Source organism: Tenrec ecaudatus, chromosome 2, assembly GCF_050624435.1.
Source record: "Tenrec ecaudatus isolate mTenEca1 chromosome 2, mTenEca1.hap1, whole genome shotgun sequence".
NCBI classification, from domain to species: Eukaryota; Metazoa; Chordata; class Mammalia; order Afrosoricida; family Tenrecidae; genus Tenrec; species Tenrec ecaudatus.
Window position 1 is genome coordinate 156385297 of NC_134531.1, and position 17315 is coordinate 156402611.

The 17315-nt window shown below is 38.3% G+C and overlaps 1 protein-coding gene across 1 annotated transcript in view; it reads left to right on the plus strand.

Moving 5' to 3' along the window:
* The window catches only part of SPINK5 (serine peptidase inhibitor Kazal type 5), a 77259-nt gene that overhangs the window by 1356 nt on the left and 58588 nt on the right, over positions 1–17315 (plus strand). Inside the window, exons 3-7 of the mRNA XM_075542704.1 lie at positions 4587–4714; positions 6230–6293; positions 12726–12853; positions 14033–14096; positions 15024–15151. Coding sequence (XP_075398819.1) covers positions 4587–4714; positions 6230–6293; positions 12726–12853; positions 14033–14096; positions 15024–15151 — 512 coding nt within the window. The remainder of the gene's footprint in view (positions 1–4586; positions 4715–6229; positions 6294–12725; positions 12854–14032; positions 14097–15023; positions 15152–17315) is intronic.

Consider the following 17315-nt stretch of genomic DNA (forward strand, 5'->3'; position numbering starts at 1 on the left):
CTTGATGGGTGCTAATCACTGTTATTAAAAACACAGGTGCTTTCCCATTATTTGGTGTATGAAACTCAGGACTTGTAAACCTATGGGGACAGCAAGTAGATTAAAGGGGAGGGGGGAGGGGCATAGTCATGAAGAGGGGGGTTACCAGGGAGAAAATGTCAAGGAGTCCATGTAGAAAAAGAGTATTTGGAAACTGCGGTAGCAATTGTACATTCTGCTTGATGTGATTGAAATATGGAATAATATGATACATGTATTAAATCCCAACTAATAAAAAACATTTACTAAAAAAATAAATCCCCTCACAGAAACAGGTTTTCATTTATCAAGACATGTATAACTCACCCAGTAAAACCAATGAGTTCCTGATGGTGGATGTCTTTAAGAGACAACCCACCATCCTGGAAGAATATTCTACATTCCATAATCAAGTGAGAAGCGAAACCACCTGGTGAATGACTGTCATTCAGCTTAAATCTGAAAGAGCCAGAACACACCTAGAAAGCTAAACGAATCTTGTGGAAGTGTTACTGTAAAGCAGGATTAACTGTAACTTTGAGTCAATGTATGCATTTCCTTCGATGAATTGGATATCTGTTAGGGAGCCTTGGTGGGGCTCTCAGGTAAGCCTTGCGCTGCTAACCAGAAGGTTAGGGGTTTAAACTCAGCAACCCATTTCAAGTCCACCCTGGGGGAAAGAAGAGCCTGTCTGCTAACGGCAGACATCGGGCTGCTATGAGTTGGAATTGGGCCAATGATAGAGGATCTATTGTGGGCCTGACATATTTTGAGATTTGGGGGACATGCTAAGTAAAAAGAAGAAAATCTCCACCTCCTTGGAGCTTACATTCTAGTGAGAGAAAACAGACAAGTTAATAAGGATATCAGGGACATATCTGCCATATCAAATAATGATTTGTACTTGGAGGGGGAGAAATGAAGGACGGAGGATAAAGACGGCTTAGCATGGTGATGGTATCAGTTCTAAATGGGACAGTCAGGGAAATGCTCCCTGGCAGAATGGCATGAGAACAACAACCTGGAGGTGATGAGGCAATGAGCTGTACAGATGCCTTCCGCCTAGAGCTGACGAGGCAGAAGGAGCAGCTGCAGCAGAGGGACTAGGGCAGGAGACTGCTTTATCAGCTCTCATAGGGCTTTGCTTTGAGAATCAATCATATTCTATAGACTTCAGTTTTTCTATTTGAAAGACAAGCTAAATGTACCAATTGCACACACACACACACACACTCATTGATTAATGCAGTGCCAGGTGTATAGAAAGCAGCCTTCGCGGCTTAGTAGGTTGCGCTTTGGCTGTTAACCAAAAGGTTAGCAGTTCAAGCCCACTCGCCACAGCAAATGAGCCTTTCCTGCTCCCACGAAGATATTTGCAGTCCGAGAAGAGTTCTCTACGGTCACCATGAGTTAGTCTGCTCCTGGGCAGTGGCAGGGCTCTCAAAGGACACGGACAGGAAAATCATACGGAAAAGGGAAATGGGACTACTAAAGAAAAACAGCTTGCTCCATGAGAAAAATAATGTTACATTTTAATGTATCATTTTTTAAAAGCAGGGATTTTCTATTGGAATGTTCCACAGAATTCTGTCAATATTGTTTCTTCTAAGTTTGCTAATTACGGAGAGGTATAGGAAGTATCACAGAGTGAAGAGAAGACTGGAGTTTGGGGGACCAGAGAGCACACTCAAGTGGAATAGATTAGCAAAACGAAGGGCTGGTGTGGATTTCACAGCGCATCATCATCGTTGTCTCTTTTAGATCAATAATAAAGGATAATGGTTTCTGGTGGGTGCTTGAAATTTTTGCGCCATTTTTTTTTTTTACTACTAAAGTGTATTTCAATGGAAAACATACTCTAGAAACATAACGTTAGCTATCTCTTGGGTTGTTATAAACAAGAAAGCAAAGAAAATGATTTCTCAGAAACTGTGATTATCTATGAATATTTTGGCATACCAGAAAATTCTTGACTTGGTCTTTTTTTAAGTGTTGGAATCTTTGTTATTTTTCAAGTTTATTATCTCAAAATCTTTCAGGCATGATAAAATCCATGTTTAATCCTGAACCAAGATAGCACAGAAAAGTGTTATGCTAAACCCTATAAGGATTTCATCACAGTAAAGTTATTGGGAAGCCCCAAGGTTTCCTAATATTTGTGTTTGGGGACACTAGCCACTCAGGGACATCATTATAGTGCCTGGGCAGACGACAACAAATTTGATCACAACCAATGAGAAAAATCTTGGCTCCAGCATTTCTGAGACATGTAGCGAAAAACAATAACAACAATAACCCTAAGCAAAATGAAACAAAAATAAACCAGAGGCTGGATGTTAGAATGCCAGAAAACAATTGCTAAAAAGTCATTTCATGACCCCAGGATATCCTTTTCTTTTTTAAAAAAAACATTTTATTAGGGGCTCATACAACTCTTATCACAATCCATACATATACATACATCAATTGTATAAAGCACATCCGCACATTCCCTGTTTTCATTTAAACTTTATATTTTCATCCTACTCTATTCTAATAACTGGGAGAGCATACCGTTTCCCACAGGATACAGAAACAATAAAAACAACAACCATTTCCATTTTCCATGGTCCTATCCTATTCTCCCAAAGAATAAATCAAATAATTTCATGACACACAGAGACAATACTACTGAACCCCATTTTTATAAATCACTCGTGTAACACTGTAAGGTTCTTAACCAACTCTCTGAGCTACAGGTTTCTTATCTGTAAAATGAATCAGTCTTTCTAGGAATTAAGGTCTCAACCAATTATAACAGTGGGGAAATTCCATTCCCGGAATTACTCTGGTTCATCTATGACATTTTTATCAGGCAGCAGAAATGATTTAGAGCTTCATTCCAATGATATCATGAGTCTTTGTTCTCAGTATCACCCTAATACCTCTCCCGCAAGTCATATTGCTATCATAAAAACATTAGGCTCATCTTTAATTCTATGTCAAAGTTTTTATGTAGAAATTCCAGAATCAGCTATAGCTGGCAAGTTAGGCAGCAGCGTGTGTATTTAGCATACGATATTATAATCAGTTTATGAGGTCTAGGTTCCCATTTGTTGCTAGAATCACTACTGTGCTACTCAGACTAAATTACTAGGTGACAATAATTAACTTGGAGATATTTTAATAGATCACCCTTAGAAAACTTTCCCATGACTAGTCTCTGATACATTTAGTTATTCTACTTCCCCATGAATAATTCTGTGAATGTTCTGATTAATCGACTATGTATAAAAGGAAAGGTCAGGTACATCATTAGCGATTAAACAGTAAGTGCTTGCACAAGGACCCTCCTGTTTTATTTGCTACTGCATCCACAGTACTTAGCAAAGTGCCTGGAACAAGACAATCTGATAAAAAAAAGTGTGTTAATGTATTGGCTAGTTATTATAATGGTGTTATAGAACTACACAGAATTTTATAAATGAATTATTTAGAAGTCTAGTGTTTTTCAGAGTTGAAACAAAAATTTATTTTGCAGAAAATTTTTAAGCAGACTGTTTTTGGCAAAATCAAAACAAAACAAAATGACTTTCAATTTAAAGACTTGCTCTAAACACCTAGTGAATTTTCTATAATAAATATAGTGTTTTAAGTGTGTATCTTACCAGGTTACATAAATCACAATTTTAAAGGTACCCAGTTTTAAAGAACCATGTTTGTTAAATTCATCATCACAGCTGGCAGTCATTTATGGTAGACATGTGGAAACATATTTTCAAAATATAGCTAACCAAGGAGTCCTCTTTTTATTAGCAATGAATGGTTGATTTTTCATTGATCAATTATAAATATTTCTCAGTGTTATTTTGCAGAATCCCCTTTGGGAAATTTTCCAGAGGAACTACTCAGTTCTCTATGCTCACGTTCTTCGCATTGGTCTTCCAGCAACCTTTTCTTGTTCATTGTTAGGGCATTTGCTATGGGATAACTGTTCTAGGTAGCTTTTTGTATTCTTTTGATTTTCTCATTCTTTTTGTTTGTTTCTTATCTGTATTCTTTAGCATGTTTAGTAATAGTAATAATGACAACAGTAGTAACAAAAATAACTCTATTTTAATAATAAAGGAGAAGAAAGTAGAAAATCTGATTGCTGAATAGCTACTATATATCAGACACTTGCTGAGCATCTATATACTTATAATATTTTATTTTCAGAAAACCTATAAAATGTATATGTCCACATGCCCTGCTATTGGAGATAGGATAAGTGGTCCCTTGAACAGCTAGCGTGCTAAGGCTCTAGGATCAATACATGAGGACTCTGAGATGCAAGTTCCTAGCTTTTGACTCCAAGCCCTTGGACACCAATTCCTATTACTAATTGTTTTAATGCTCAGCAAGAAATCTTCAACAGAAAAGGTATAGGCATTATTTTTTTGTGTATTTCTATCATCTGAGTAAATACCATCCATATCAAGGCAGGAAATCAAAAGTTAGGTTGCTCAAGAAACTTCTTCTTAGAACGTCAAGACCTTGCTTTCATGAGATTTAAGTAAACAAAAGTTGTGTTTTTTTTTATCTTACAGGAAACGTGTGATGAATTTCGAGCATTCATGAAAACTGGGAAATTATTTTGCCCCCAGGATAAAAATCTTTTCGAAAGCCTCGATGGAATGATGCTCATCCAAAAATGTGCCAAGTGCAAAGTTTTATTGTGAGTGTCTATCAAATTTGTGTGTGTATTCTTTTCAAATGTGATTTTCAAAACCTGTAAAGCTAAACACAAGTGCTTCGCAGTTCATATTCTGACAGCTCCCATCAGGCAAAGTTGGATAATTGGCAACCACTTGGAAAGACTTTTAAAAAATCACTGAATTGGTAATCCAAAAACATTCTAGAGGGTATGGTATTAGCAGTACAAGTGTCTTTTGTGAATGTAGTTCCACTTTGTGGTTCCTGGCTCTGGGAAAGAAAAAAAAAAACTTCAGAGAGAAAGTAAGCCTCCTTAGGCCTGTTACAACCTGCCTCTGTTGTTCCCTCGTGGCTGAGAAGAGGCTCCTGGGAATGATACCAGCTACTCCTGGTCGCCTTCAACTCTCAAAGGGTTTTAAGCAAGATACACGCTGTCTCTGTGCGCTGCCAGTGGTTTTGCCATTAGAAATAAATGCTAAGGTGAGCTAGACCGAAGCTAACTGGAAACGCCCGAGTCTGCTGGAACGAACTAGGATCTGGAAGGTGGAGTTTCCTCATGTCTATCCAAAGCTGCTTACTTTGATGTCGCGCTCTTCAATGACACCTAAAGAAGGACGAGGACTTGAATTATCAATTAAAAATCTCTAAGCATAATTATTTGCTGAACAGGGAAGTTATCTTCCATTTCTGACATTGGACAAAACTTTAACACTGGTGTCAAGCCAATGCTAAGCTTACTCATTTAAGATAATTATATGATAATTGTCTGTTTAAATGCCAGGCGGTATGTGTCAGGGGATTTAATCTGGCAGATTCAATAATATTGGGATGATGGAGATCTACTCACATGCATTGTCTCGAGTGCAAAGACTGTGGGAAAGTGAAAGAAGGCATAGCAAGGCTGAGGGAGGACGATACAGGGACATGCGAGCCATCCTTTGTTGAACTCTTTGAAAGTTGACAATAAACCAACAGTTGGATTATGAACTATAACTTTTCCTTGTCCGTTGGCTGTTGCTTTCAGTAGGAGACTCATACTGTGAATATAATACTGGAAAATAAATGGCATTTAATTATATTTTAAAACAAAACACATAAGATAGTTTGTCATCTTGAAGGTCATTGATTCTATTGTTTATAATTTTTATTATCTATGTAAATTCTGCTGATACCAACTAAGTACCTTAATATGAAAAGGAGGAGGCTGTTCAAGGAGTACATTTCTGAAGAACCTCATTTAGAAGAGAATGTTCACTCTAGATCTAACGCAAGCCAGCAGATTCACTAGGGGGCTTGAAGGAGGGAAGGCAATAGCTGGTTAAGATGGTACCTATAGCGAGTCTTGCATTGATGAATAGAGCCTTGTCTGCATTATTGCTGAGCATTGCACAGAGACCTGTGGTACTATGCACTCCCTCCATCTAATGGTAACGTGCCTGACTTTGTGGCTCTTAAGGCACCATTCATGTCATAATGTAAGTGATTACAAACATTGTGTAAGCATGACCAAATTATATTCTTTTTTGCCCACTTTCAGGGAAAAAGAAGCAGAATCTCAGAAAAGGGCCAGGCGTTTGGCAAGAGCTACTGCCCCAGCAGCGGTGAGATAATTTGGATAAAAAACTTTCATGTTGGCTTTAGATATTATGCTTAATTCTCGTTAGGGTTATCGATTTTTAAAATGTATTAGGTCATATATGATGTGAATTAGACTACCTAGCAGGAGAGGACCTGGCTTAGTCCAGGGGTGGGCTAAATATCTGGCACAGCGTGTCCCTTTGCCAAACCCAGGACCCCACTCTCCAAAGTGACTCGGGGCCTGACAGATACTGAAAGGTGGAGCTCATGTGATATCTGCCTTTCACGGCCATTTCTCATTCTTGCTCTACTATTGCTTCTGACAAGAGCTTTTGTGGGCATCTAACATTAAGTTTAAATTTTAGAGTTTATCTATTATCTTTGTCACATGAACAATTTACCCATCTCTGAGTTTCAAACAGAAGACTTGCTGTGGGGGCCAAATGAGAAGCTAATTAAAAAAATACTTATAAGGTGCAATATATACTAGCAGGCTCTCACCTCATTCCTATCTTTTTTCCTTCTTTCACATTCTATTTCAGTAGAGTTACATGCCATGTCAATTTTGCAGGTTGGGATTCAGAGTGGTCATTGAAAGAAGTGTTTAGTAGAAAATAGAGAGCTATCTTTAACAGAGAGAAATTAAAACCACGTAGATTTATTCCACCATATAACATTTCACCGTATCAGTGAGAACTATGGCTCAGATTGGGGAAAGTAATCTGGTACAGTGTTGACTGAGCTCAATCATCCTGGCTATAGCACTTCCATCACTACAGATTGCCTCTGTGGCTTCTTTCCCAAGTCTCCTCCTCTTCTTCCTTTCCTGACCATGATACATACTTAGAATGATGAGGGCAAGGCACACTCAAATTGCTTATAGAATCCTCAATCTAAAGAAGCTGCCTTCTTCCCTGGCAGCGCTGCCCTGGAATGCCGGTGCCTGGGAACCTTAGCTTCCACAGTCAAACTAGTCAACCAAATTCTTTGGGCTCACTCCGTCTCAGGATTAAAACAGTACCCTGGAAAATCTCAGTTACAGAAATCCCTGGTCTCTAGCAAGAGCAAATGCTTCTGTGGGGCAAATTTGTAGGGGCTAGAAATTTTACTAGTAACTTTCAAATCTTCCTGTATTTGTTGCCTTTGGAGAGAGGTGCACTCTATCATATCCTTTCTTATCTTTCACCTTTGTGGCCTTTCTTAAAAACTGATGGATCAAAGCTTGTAAACAGATAAAATGCAAACCAATCAACCATTCAATCAAACATATCAATCAAATATACATACATGTAAGCCAATATTGACACACTTTCTATTAAATATCTATTGATATCTATCTTTATAACTAGTCAGATGTTTTCATATCTAGACGGTAACCAAAATAGAATTTTTTTCATATACATACATCAATTGTATAAAGCACATCCGTACATTCTTTGCCCTAATCATTTTCAAAGCATTTGCTCTCCACTTAAGCCCTTTGCATCAGGTCCTCGTTTTTCCCCTCCCTCCCCACTTCCCCCTCCTTCATGAGCTCTTGATAATTTATAAATTATTATTTTGTCATATCTTGCCCTATCCGGCATCTCCCTTCACCCCCTTTTCTGTTGTCCATCCCCCGGGGAGGAGGTCACATGTAGATCCGTGTAATAGAATTTTTAACAATAATTTTACAGAATTGTAATACTTTATATCTCCCTATTCATGGTATACGTTTGATTTCTCATTTTGACCTCTACATGAAATTCTTAGATGTTTGCTACAACAGAAAGTACTTATAAATTAGGCAGTTGATATTTGGTGTGCACATTTCAAGTAATTTCTAGAATTGAAGTTTTCTTTTACTCCTAATGGGTATGAGCCATCAAACTGTGTTTCTGTTGTCATTGTTTTCTCCATTACAAACACAATCCACTTTCTCTGCTTAGATTCCTGTAAAAAAAATCAAGCCAGCAAATCACTCTCAGTGTCAGAAGCACTATCGATTAAAACATTCCTCTATAGATAGCCTTTCTCTCTTGCATTGTCAACTACCCCTTCATCAGTCTGCTACTCTTGTACTACACACTCTATGAATACGTTTTTGAAGTGGTTGTGTCATGTAGGTACGTGCTGTCCAGCGATTTCAACTCACTGGGATCCCCTGTGACAGAGTAAAATTATCCCATCAGGTTTTCTAGGCATTAACCTTTACAAAACCACGTCTCAGGGTCATTCTCCCTTCGCATTACTGGCTGAAGTTGAATCACCATCCTTCCAACTAATAGTTGAATGTTTGATCATTGTGCCATCAGGGATCCTTATTCTTAGAGCTTCTGCCTCTAAACTAGATCCCAAGTTTAAGCCTCCTTCACCATTTCAATTTCTGTCACCTCAACCTAATTCTGCATAAGTTTCAGTCTTTAACATCTTTTTTTTTAAGATTCATTAACTCGTTTTAATGAATCAGTGTCTCCTATGTTTCAATATTTCTGATTTTATATCTCCTCACTCTCTAATTCCTTCTGCATAACATTATGTGTTTGTGTAGTTGTGTATGATTTGATTTGGACCAGATTCTATTTTCCAGTTGTTGATATCATTAGTCTTGCTCTTGTTTTATCAATACTTGTCTAGTATATTGTCTCCTACCCTGTTATTTTAATATTTGTGTAACCATTTATTTTAACTGTTTTCCTGTGTTCACATCATTTACTGCTTTAAAAAATTCTAACCAGATATTATGTTTTAATTTGCAACATTACATTTAAAACCATTTACATTTGTTGCTTTTTATGTTATATTAAGACTTGGAAAAAAAGACTTGATTCTTTTTTATCTAATATACTTGCTTTTAAAAAATTACAATGATCTCTAACTTATCTTTTACGATGACGTAAATGTGATGTATCAAGAGTCCTGGTGGCACAGTTGTTAAGCAGGAGACTGCTAACTGAAAGGCTGGTATTTCTGACCCAGCTAACCTGTCCATGGTGGAAAGAGCCAGCAGTTTGCGCTCATAAAGACTGGAGTCTGGATGGCTCTGGCAGCAGTTCTGCTTCATTCTATGGGCTACATATGGCTTGTAGTTAACATTTTAAGCTCCCAATAACAAAATAAAAACCCCGTTCTTAGAAAAGAAAGATAAAATAATTAAATAACGGCTACATGTCTATTTTTTTTTCTCATTGTAGTTATCCTTAAACAAAAGCTTTATTTCTAATCACATTATCACCTGCTAATTTCTGGATCTCCTCTTCTATGGCCCATTCTCAATTCATTTTCTGAAAACCCCAAATGTCTATAATTGATTGATATTGACTAGAACTTTAGCTTCAAATTGTTATGGATATTTTTCTTTTCTTTCTTTTGCTCTTCCACTTTGATTAATTCTGTGATTTGTTGTTGTTCTCCCTGATTTTGTCGATTTTTTCTTTAGATGCGTCTTTCCTCCTTTTACATTTCTTTTTTATTCTATTTTATCTTTCTCTCTTTTCATTGCCTAAAGGAGAGTTTTTGACCTGATGGCCCACATATTTATCATATATTTGTATCCATCTTAGTTTTATTCTTTACATTACTGAATTTTATTTATAATATTTTACCAATCAAAAATGTTTGCTTTGGTCTTTGCAACATTGCTTTTCATGTTTCAGCTCTTGGATTTCTTTTTTTTTAAATCTCTTTAAAACAGACCTACAGTTTTTGCAAATTATTGTTTATTTTTATTCCAATAATTCATCAGTCAATATATGTCGTTTCGTTTGCTCTATTTCTACTTGGATATCTGTATATTTACACAGCCAGTTTTCATAATGATTTTAGTTGTTCCCTGGTTAAGTGTATTAGATTATGTTCTAGGATAAGCTTGAGTGTATCTTTCTTCTTCCTGCCACAGCAACGATAGAGGACAGAGTAGAACTGCCCCTAAGTTTCTGAGACTGGAACTCGTTATGACAGTGAGAAAGACATGTCTTCCTTGGTCAGTGTAAGGAAGGGAAAAGATAAGGCCCAGAGTTGAAGTTTCCAGAGCCAGTGTCATCCACTGCAGTTGGCTGCAGTTACCCCATCAGGTCAGAAATTAATCTTCAAGGGCTCATGCGCTGTCAACATTAGGAGGTGTCCTTTATTGCTTATGACCCGCCCTCAGGATTTGGAGAGGTAGGAGACAAAAACCAAAAACCCAATTCACTGCAGGGAAGAGATGAAGTAATACATACTTATTGCTTTTGTCATCACCTGCCAGCTGGACTTTTGATCTGCCCTATTTGCAGTCTGTCAACACCTGTGACCTGGCATGCTGCTATTGGTTTTACTGGTGGAGGGCTGTAGTAATTGTCTCAAGTTAAATAAGTTTGTCCCAAATGAAGTAAATTGTATTAAGTTCCGTCCATAACTTCTTAATGCTTCTAGAGTTTCTCCAGAAGTGATTTCAGAGAGAAAACCAGTAGTTCTTCTGTTTAATTCTGATTGTCTCAGCCATATTTCCTTTTTCTCCTTAAATAGAACAGTGTCGTTCTGACCACAAATCCTTTACAGAAAGTTTGAAGGTTTGAGCATACGCAGAGATACCTTGGGAGAAATACTTGACTATCCATTTCTGAAAGCTCTACAGAGTGCATGGCTTACTCAGACACAGGGTCACTCTGTGAGGGACTTAAGATGACAGGAAGTCGGGGTGGTGGTGGATACCCCAAATATTTTCCCCTCAGACCCTTAACGGCCGCCTCCTCTTCAATGATTGCCTCTCGCCCCTCACCTCGCACGCCATCCTTTCAGAGTGACCTTCTTGCCATTTAAGATGACTGTCATTCTAAGCATGGTCTTAGTACTCAATTATGGACAGTCCGTACTTATTCTAAAATTACACTGGCTGTGTCTATTCCTAGCAGAATACATGTGTCTTTGAACATGCATTCTATTCTAAGGTAATCTCAGAATGTATTAGAATACGCAGAACCTCATAAATGTGTGATAAAATTTTGTGGAATGAATAAAATAGCATAGATGGCCATCACTTATTCCATTTTCACTTTATTTAAAATTTTTCCTAGTCATACATTACAAATAGTGGAGCAGAATGTCTAACAACTGTTATATGTGTATGTTGAAAACATTTTACTATGATAATATAGGATTAATTTTGCAATATTATATCTTATAGAAAAAATTTCATTATAAAGTTCTGTTTTATGTAGCAATCAGTATTTTTTGACTGTACATCTTTTAAAATATCATCCATGTCACAATGAATTCCAATATTTTTAAATGTTATATTCAAAGAATCAAATACATTTATTAGCATCCGTTTGCGCTCCGTCACTAGTCTAGAATGCAGACAGTGTGTGAATTCCCACCTTGCAGATGAGGAAAGTGGTGTTCACACAGGTGAGACGAGTGGGTGGCTGACCTGCGATCCAGGCACGAGTCTTCACTTGGTTCCTGGTGCAGTTGTTGTGCTCACTGTACAGGTCTGTCCTCATGCATGTGTCATATTCCCAGAGTTGCGATTTAGGGATTTCTCTCATCATCCAGAGAAGAGGGAGACTTTTCACGACTTGATTGTCAGTAAGGAGACATTTAACATAAACACTAACAGCAGCAACTAAAAATACCTATGATATGCCACATGTTGTTCTAAATGTTGTACATCTATCAATATGTTTTACTATTTTAATATTTAAATCTTGGGGTTGGTGATATTATGCCCACTTTTCACTGACATTAAAGTGCAGAGAAATTAAGTAACTTGCCCTAATCATACAGGAAATAAAAGTCAGAGTTGGAATTATGAATCTAAAGTCTGCCTCTTAACTCCTGGGCTAGCCTATACTACTTTATTATGAATCATAGTGCACAGCAATCATTTCCTCAGAGTTTGACAGACATCTAAGTTTCAGAGGAGTGACTTGGCTTACAGGCAGCAGGTGACTGAAATGTACCGATCCTTTCTTCTGAAACTAGTTACACCCTCTTCTTACTTATGGACCTGGTTAGGTTTAAGAGAACAGGTTATTATGCAAAAATCTGAATTATGCAAAAAATGACCACATCAGAGCACAAAATAGAAGGTGAGGGCATCTTTGCATAACTTCCAAACTACACCATCACAGAATTGGCAAGCCTCCTACAATTGTGGCCCAGCCACGTTGCCATAGATCATTAACCATTACAACCCAAATTACCCAATGTTCCTTACTGTCAGATTTCACATGGATTTTTCCTCATTGATGTGTAAAATAGTCAGATAGATTTTTGAAAACCTTTGCCGTAACTATGAAGAGTCAAATAATGAGCTAGTCATTCAGTGAGGAGAGGGTGTCTATCTTCTTTTGGGGGGTGATGTTTTTATCCATGGTTTTCTCCTTCAAATGTTTTTCTCTTTCAGTTATATTGTCAGTCTTCAAATCCCTTTCCATATTTGAGGAGCATTTGATCTCTTATATTTTGACCTTTCTTGATTCCATCTCTTGTAGCTGAACTGCGATGAATTCAAGAGAGGCGAGAGAGATGGGGACTTAATCTGTACCTTTGACAATGCAGCTGTTTGTGGCACTGACGGAAAAACATACAGCAATAGATGCACCTTGTGCGCTGAGATTGCGTGAGTATTCTCTAAAGCAGACTTTTTGCAGAAAGCATATCCCCTGTGTAATGCCACATTTTCCTTGCCAATAATCTTGAAGATAATGACCAAGATTATTTATTATACATGTATAGAATTTTAAAATATTATATATTATATGTATATATGATTTTAAAAGTTTTTAGAGGAAATTGAAAGATGATGTATTTGCTCTGCAAACTTTGAAGCCCCTTCATGTGTATCGGGACATATAAGATGATACATTATATTCCATAAAACACTATTTTATGTAATTTATCAGATAGATACCATTAGGAAAAGATAGGAATATATACAAACACACAGGCATACACATCTTCCAAGTTGTCTGTCTTTGTCTATCTATCATTTATAAGTCAATCGCCATATGGTTTTACACAGAGAATGGTTTCATCATCAATTGATATTTATTAAGTACACAGTAATTTATTATATTAGAATAGGCAATTTGCACTTTTAATCTTGAGTTTCTTCCAATGTATGTAACCTTTGCCAAGTAACTAAAGTACCTTACTGTCCTATATTTTGCCCTCATTCTGGTCTTTCTCCACCCTCAATGCCAACAACATAGCATACCTGCTCTGCAGGTTTTACACTGTGGCCTCAATCTGAATCGTCTGCTCTTAAGTTTTTGTAACACTGGATGAGAAGTATAGAAAAGAATATGATACATGCTCACTCTTCGACTTTTCTGAAAATTTTATCTATCTTTGTAATAAAAAAAAACTTCACCAAATTATAACTGATTTGAATCTCATTTGCCCCTCACATGACCGCATTTTCGGAAACAGGATCAAAGTCTACCCCAAACTCTCAACAAGAGTCATGAGTAAGAAAAGCAAAAATAGACTTATGAAGGATGTAAAAGTTTTATTTAATTTACTTTACATTATAACACAGCTATGGTCACAGTTTATATTTTATTTTGCTGCGTGTAATCCCCAAATTATCTAAATCTGTAGACCAGGAGAAAGTTTATCTCCTCTAAATTCTGATGTAATTCTTTTTATTGGCCAATGAGCTTCAAACTCCCCTTGGAGTTTCTTTGTTAGTTGTTTTCAGGAACAAAGGAGATTCATTCACATGAAGAGAAATTAGGTGTGAATGGTGGGCAGTGCTGTGGTATTAAACTGCTGTGTCTGCTGATGTTCCTTCCAGGAAGACCAGATCCCAAGTCAGTGTCCAGAGTGAAGGGGAGTGTACGAATACTAACCCTGAGCAGGTGAGGAGCTTGGGGGCCAATTAGGGGGTTCACCTCAAAGAGAAACAGAAGCACTCACCCTTCCTGGTGGGCGGGCTGCTGGGGAGAAAGTAATTATTGTTGGGGCCTGTGGGGTTGATTGTTGCCAACTCATTGCTGGCCCTGCAGTGGGAGACTACCTTGTTTCTGTGAAGAAGCTCCTAGGACTTGGGCAGGAAACTCAAATTTTAAGCCTTTCTGCTTTCTTCCTACTTTCTATTCAAAACAACAACAATAAAAAGACAGGGAGAATCAAACCAAAACAGCATCTGTAGTAGAAAATAATTCAGCTCCAGCTAAGTTTTTATTTCACTTTCAAAGTACTCTTTATTAAATTCCCATCAATGAACCTGAAATGAAGCTGCAGCACCGCCACTGTCACAGGCTCTTGGGAAGTTCCCTGATTAATGGTAATACATCCAAACAGGATATTTAATTGTGGATCTTCTTTCTCTGCTAAAATTATACGAGCCTATGAAAGTGGGAAATGAGTGATCCTTACACGCCAGACTTCATTTTTCCCAACCAGGTGCTTTCCCTAAGTCAGGTTTCTATATGTTCGTATCATGTTTGCTGTTACCACCATCAGAACACATAGCCCAAACTACTTTTAATATCTCGTTGCCTAGTAGATTGTGAGCAGGTTGAAGGCAAGAACTGTACTGACCCTATAATAGCCCCTACATATTATGAAGGGTCTATTATGACCCTACATAATAGAATGTCAGTGAGCGAAGGAATGTCATACTAACAAGCGTTAGACAAAAGTTGCTGAGTCCCTACCACACGGATGGCGCTATTCTAGGACCTGAAGCTCATCAGGCAGAAAGGTGCTCAGTTCTTAAAAAACCGAGTTGTGAGCATGACAGTAACGATGGGATGTGCCCACCTCTTTTCTCTGCCCCTCAGGATGTGTGCAGTGCTTTTCGACCGTATGTTAAAAATGGAAGACTTGGATGCACACGGGAGAATGATCCTGTTCTCGGTCCCGATGGAAGGACGCATGGCAATAAATGCGCGATGTGCGCTGAGTTGTTGTAAGTAGCCTCGTGCCCGAACCCGTGAACCTGATGACGATGCCCCGGGTCCGTGCCCTGAGGACCAGTCTGCGGAGAGAGAAAGACAGTTTCACGACACATGAAAGCCTGTTGTTGGCAGGTGCCATCAAGTCAATTCTGTCTCCTAAGTACCCTGTGCACACACCAGGCTGAAACGCTGCCCCGTCCTACACCATGCTCACGACTGTTCTGTTCGAGCCGATTGCGGCAGTCATTGTTCCAGCGCGTCTTGTTGAGAGCCTTCCTCTTTTCACTGCCCCTCTACTTTACCAAGCACGATGCCCTGTCCCAGGGACCGGTCTCTCCTGACAACATGTCCAAAGTATGCGAGAGGAAGTACCACCATCCTCGCTTCTAAGGAGCATCCTGGCTGTACTTTCTCAGACAGATATGTTTATTCTTTTGGCAATGCGAGGACATTTAATATTCTTTGGCAGCATGATTAGTCAGATGCATCAACTCTTTTGCAGTCTTCCTTATTCAATGTCTAACTTTCCTGAGCATCCGTGCCTTCATATTGCGTAGAAGATTTTCTTCTCAGAGTGATTTCTTTTTCCTTGTGTTATCTACCAAAGCTTCTAGAAAGGAGTGGCTAAGGTTGATGAACTAAAGCTTAACAACGAAAACCACTGGTGAGTCGATTCTAATGCATAGCAACCTCATGTGGTCAGAATAGAACTGCTCTGTAGGATTTTCATGATTGAAATTTTTAGGTTACACTTCTTTCTTCTGCGCTGACACTAAAGGGTTTGAATGGCCAACTTTTGGGAAAGGAATTGAGTATAAGTGAGTATTCCATTCAGGGGCCTGACATTGCTTATGGTAGTTAAATTAAATTTGGGATTCTTAAATGATTCTAATTAGAACACAAAATTATCTAATAATGATATGAAAATGCACGGCATTTGCATGGTATAGAAATCTAAATTTTAGAAAGCACTTTCCTATGGAATAATGACAGTCAGTCATTTGACATGCATGGCTTAATTTGGGCCTCTGTAGAGATTCCTGCAGAATAAACATTGTCTACAATAATGCCACAAGGCAGAATTCATTATTAGTACAAAAGACAGACTAGTGCTTCTGGGCTAATCTCTCACTTACCACTCTTTCCCTGAGTGCCTAACACTGTGCTGGGCACTATAAAGACCCAGTTGTGAATAAGAGCCCTCAAAATGCATCCTCTGACAGTGACCCTACAGGACAGAATAGAACTGGCCCATAGAGTTTCTGAGGCTTTAAACCTTTCTGGGCACAGACCTATTCATTTTTCTTCCACGGGGGGAGGGGGGGGGGCTGGTGGATTCAATGGGTCAGCCTTTCAGCTCACAGCTCTGTGCTTAACCCTCTAAGCCACCAGGGCTCTCTAAATAAGATTCCGTGACCTTAATATTTTGACCTTTAAAAAGTTTTAACCTCTGAAGTCCTCAGGCCAGCATACCAGTAAACATTTTCTTTTACTTAAATCGCAGAATCTTTAAAAGCAGGCTAGAGAAAGATTTAACAGATTAGTAAATCTTGCACATTTGTGAACTCTCAAAAATGTAAACTACCATTAATTATTGTTGAATTCAAAGGCAAGTTCTTTCATGTTCACAAAACAATGATTATAACTGGTTTCCAGACAGGAAATTAGCCTGGTCTCTGTCTTACCAGGAGGCATGTGCTTTCAATGCTTAAACATGCCCTGATCCTGTGGTTTCCTGTTTCAGTTCTTGAACTCCCTGACCAAGGAAATCCTTTACTTCTTAACCCTTAGTTCTTTCTCTGTCAAACTGAAGAAGTAACTTCTATCCCAGGGTGAGACTGAAATAAGATTACACAAAAGGCATTGGAAAGTAAATTGTTGTAGATGATGTTAGGCTAAAATTTAGCACCCTATTCATAGATCTCCCCTATGATCCATTTAAGGGTCCCTGGTGGTATAGTGCTTATGCATTGGACTGTGATCCTAATGATCAGCAGTTCAAAACCACCAAGAGGTCAGGGGGAGAAAGACAGAGTTTTCTACTCCTTTAGACAGTACAGGCTTGGAAGCCCACAGGGGTTCATTGTGAGGCAGCATTGACTCAATGACAGCGAGATATTTTCTGCTTTCTTTTCGATTGAGGCTTTAAATCTGTTTAACATTGTTATCGTTAGC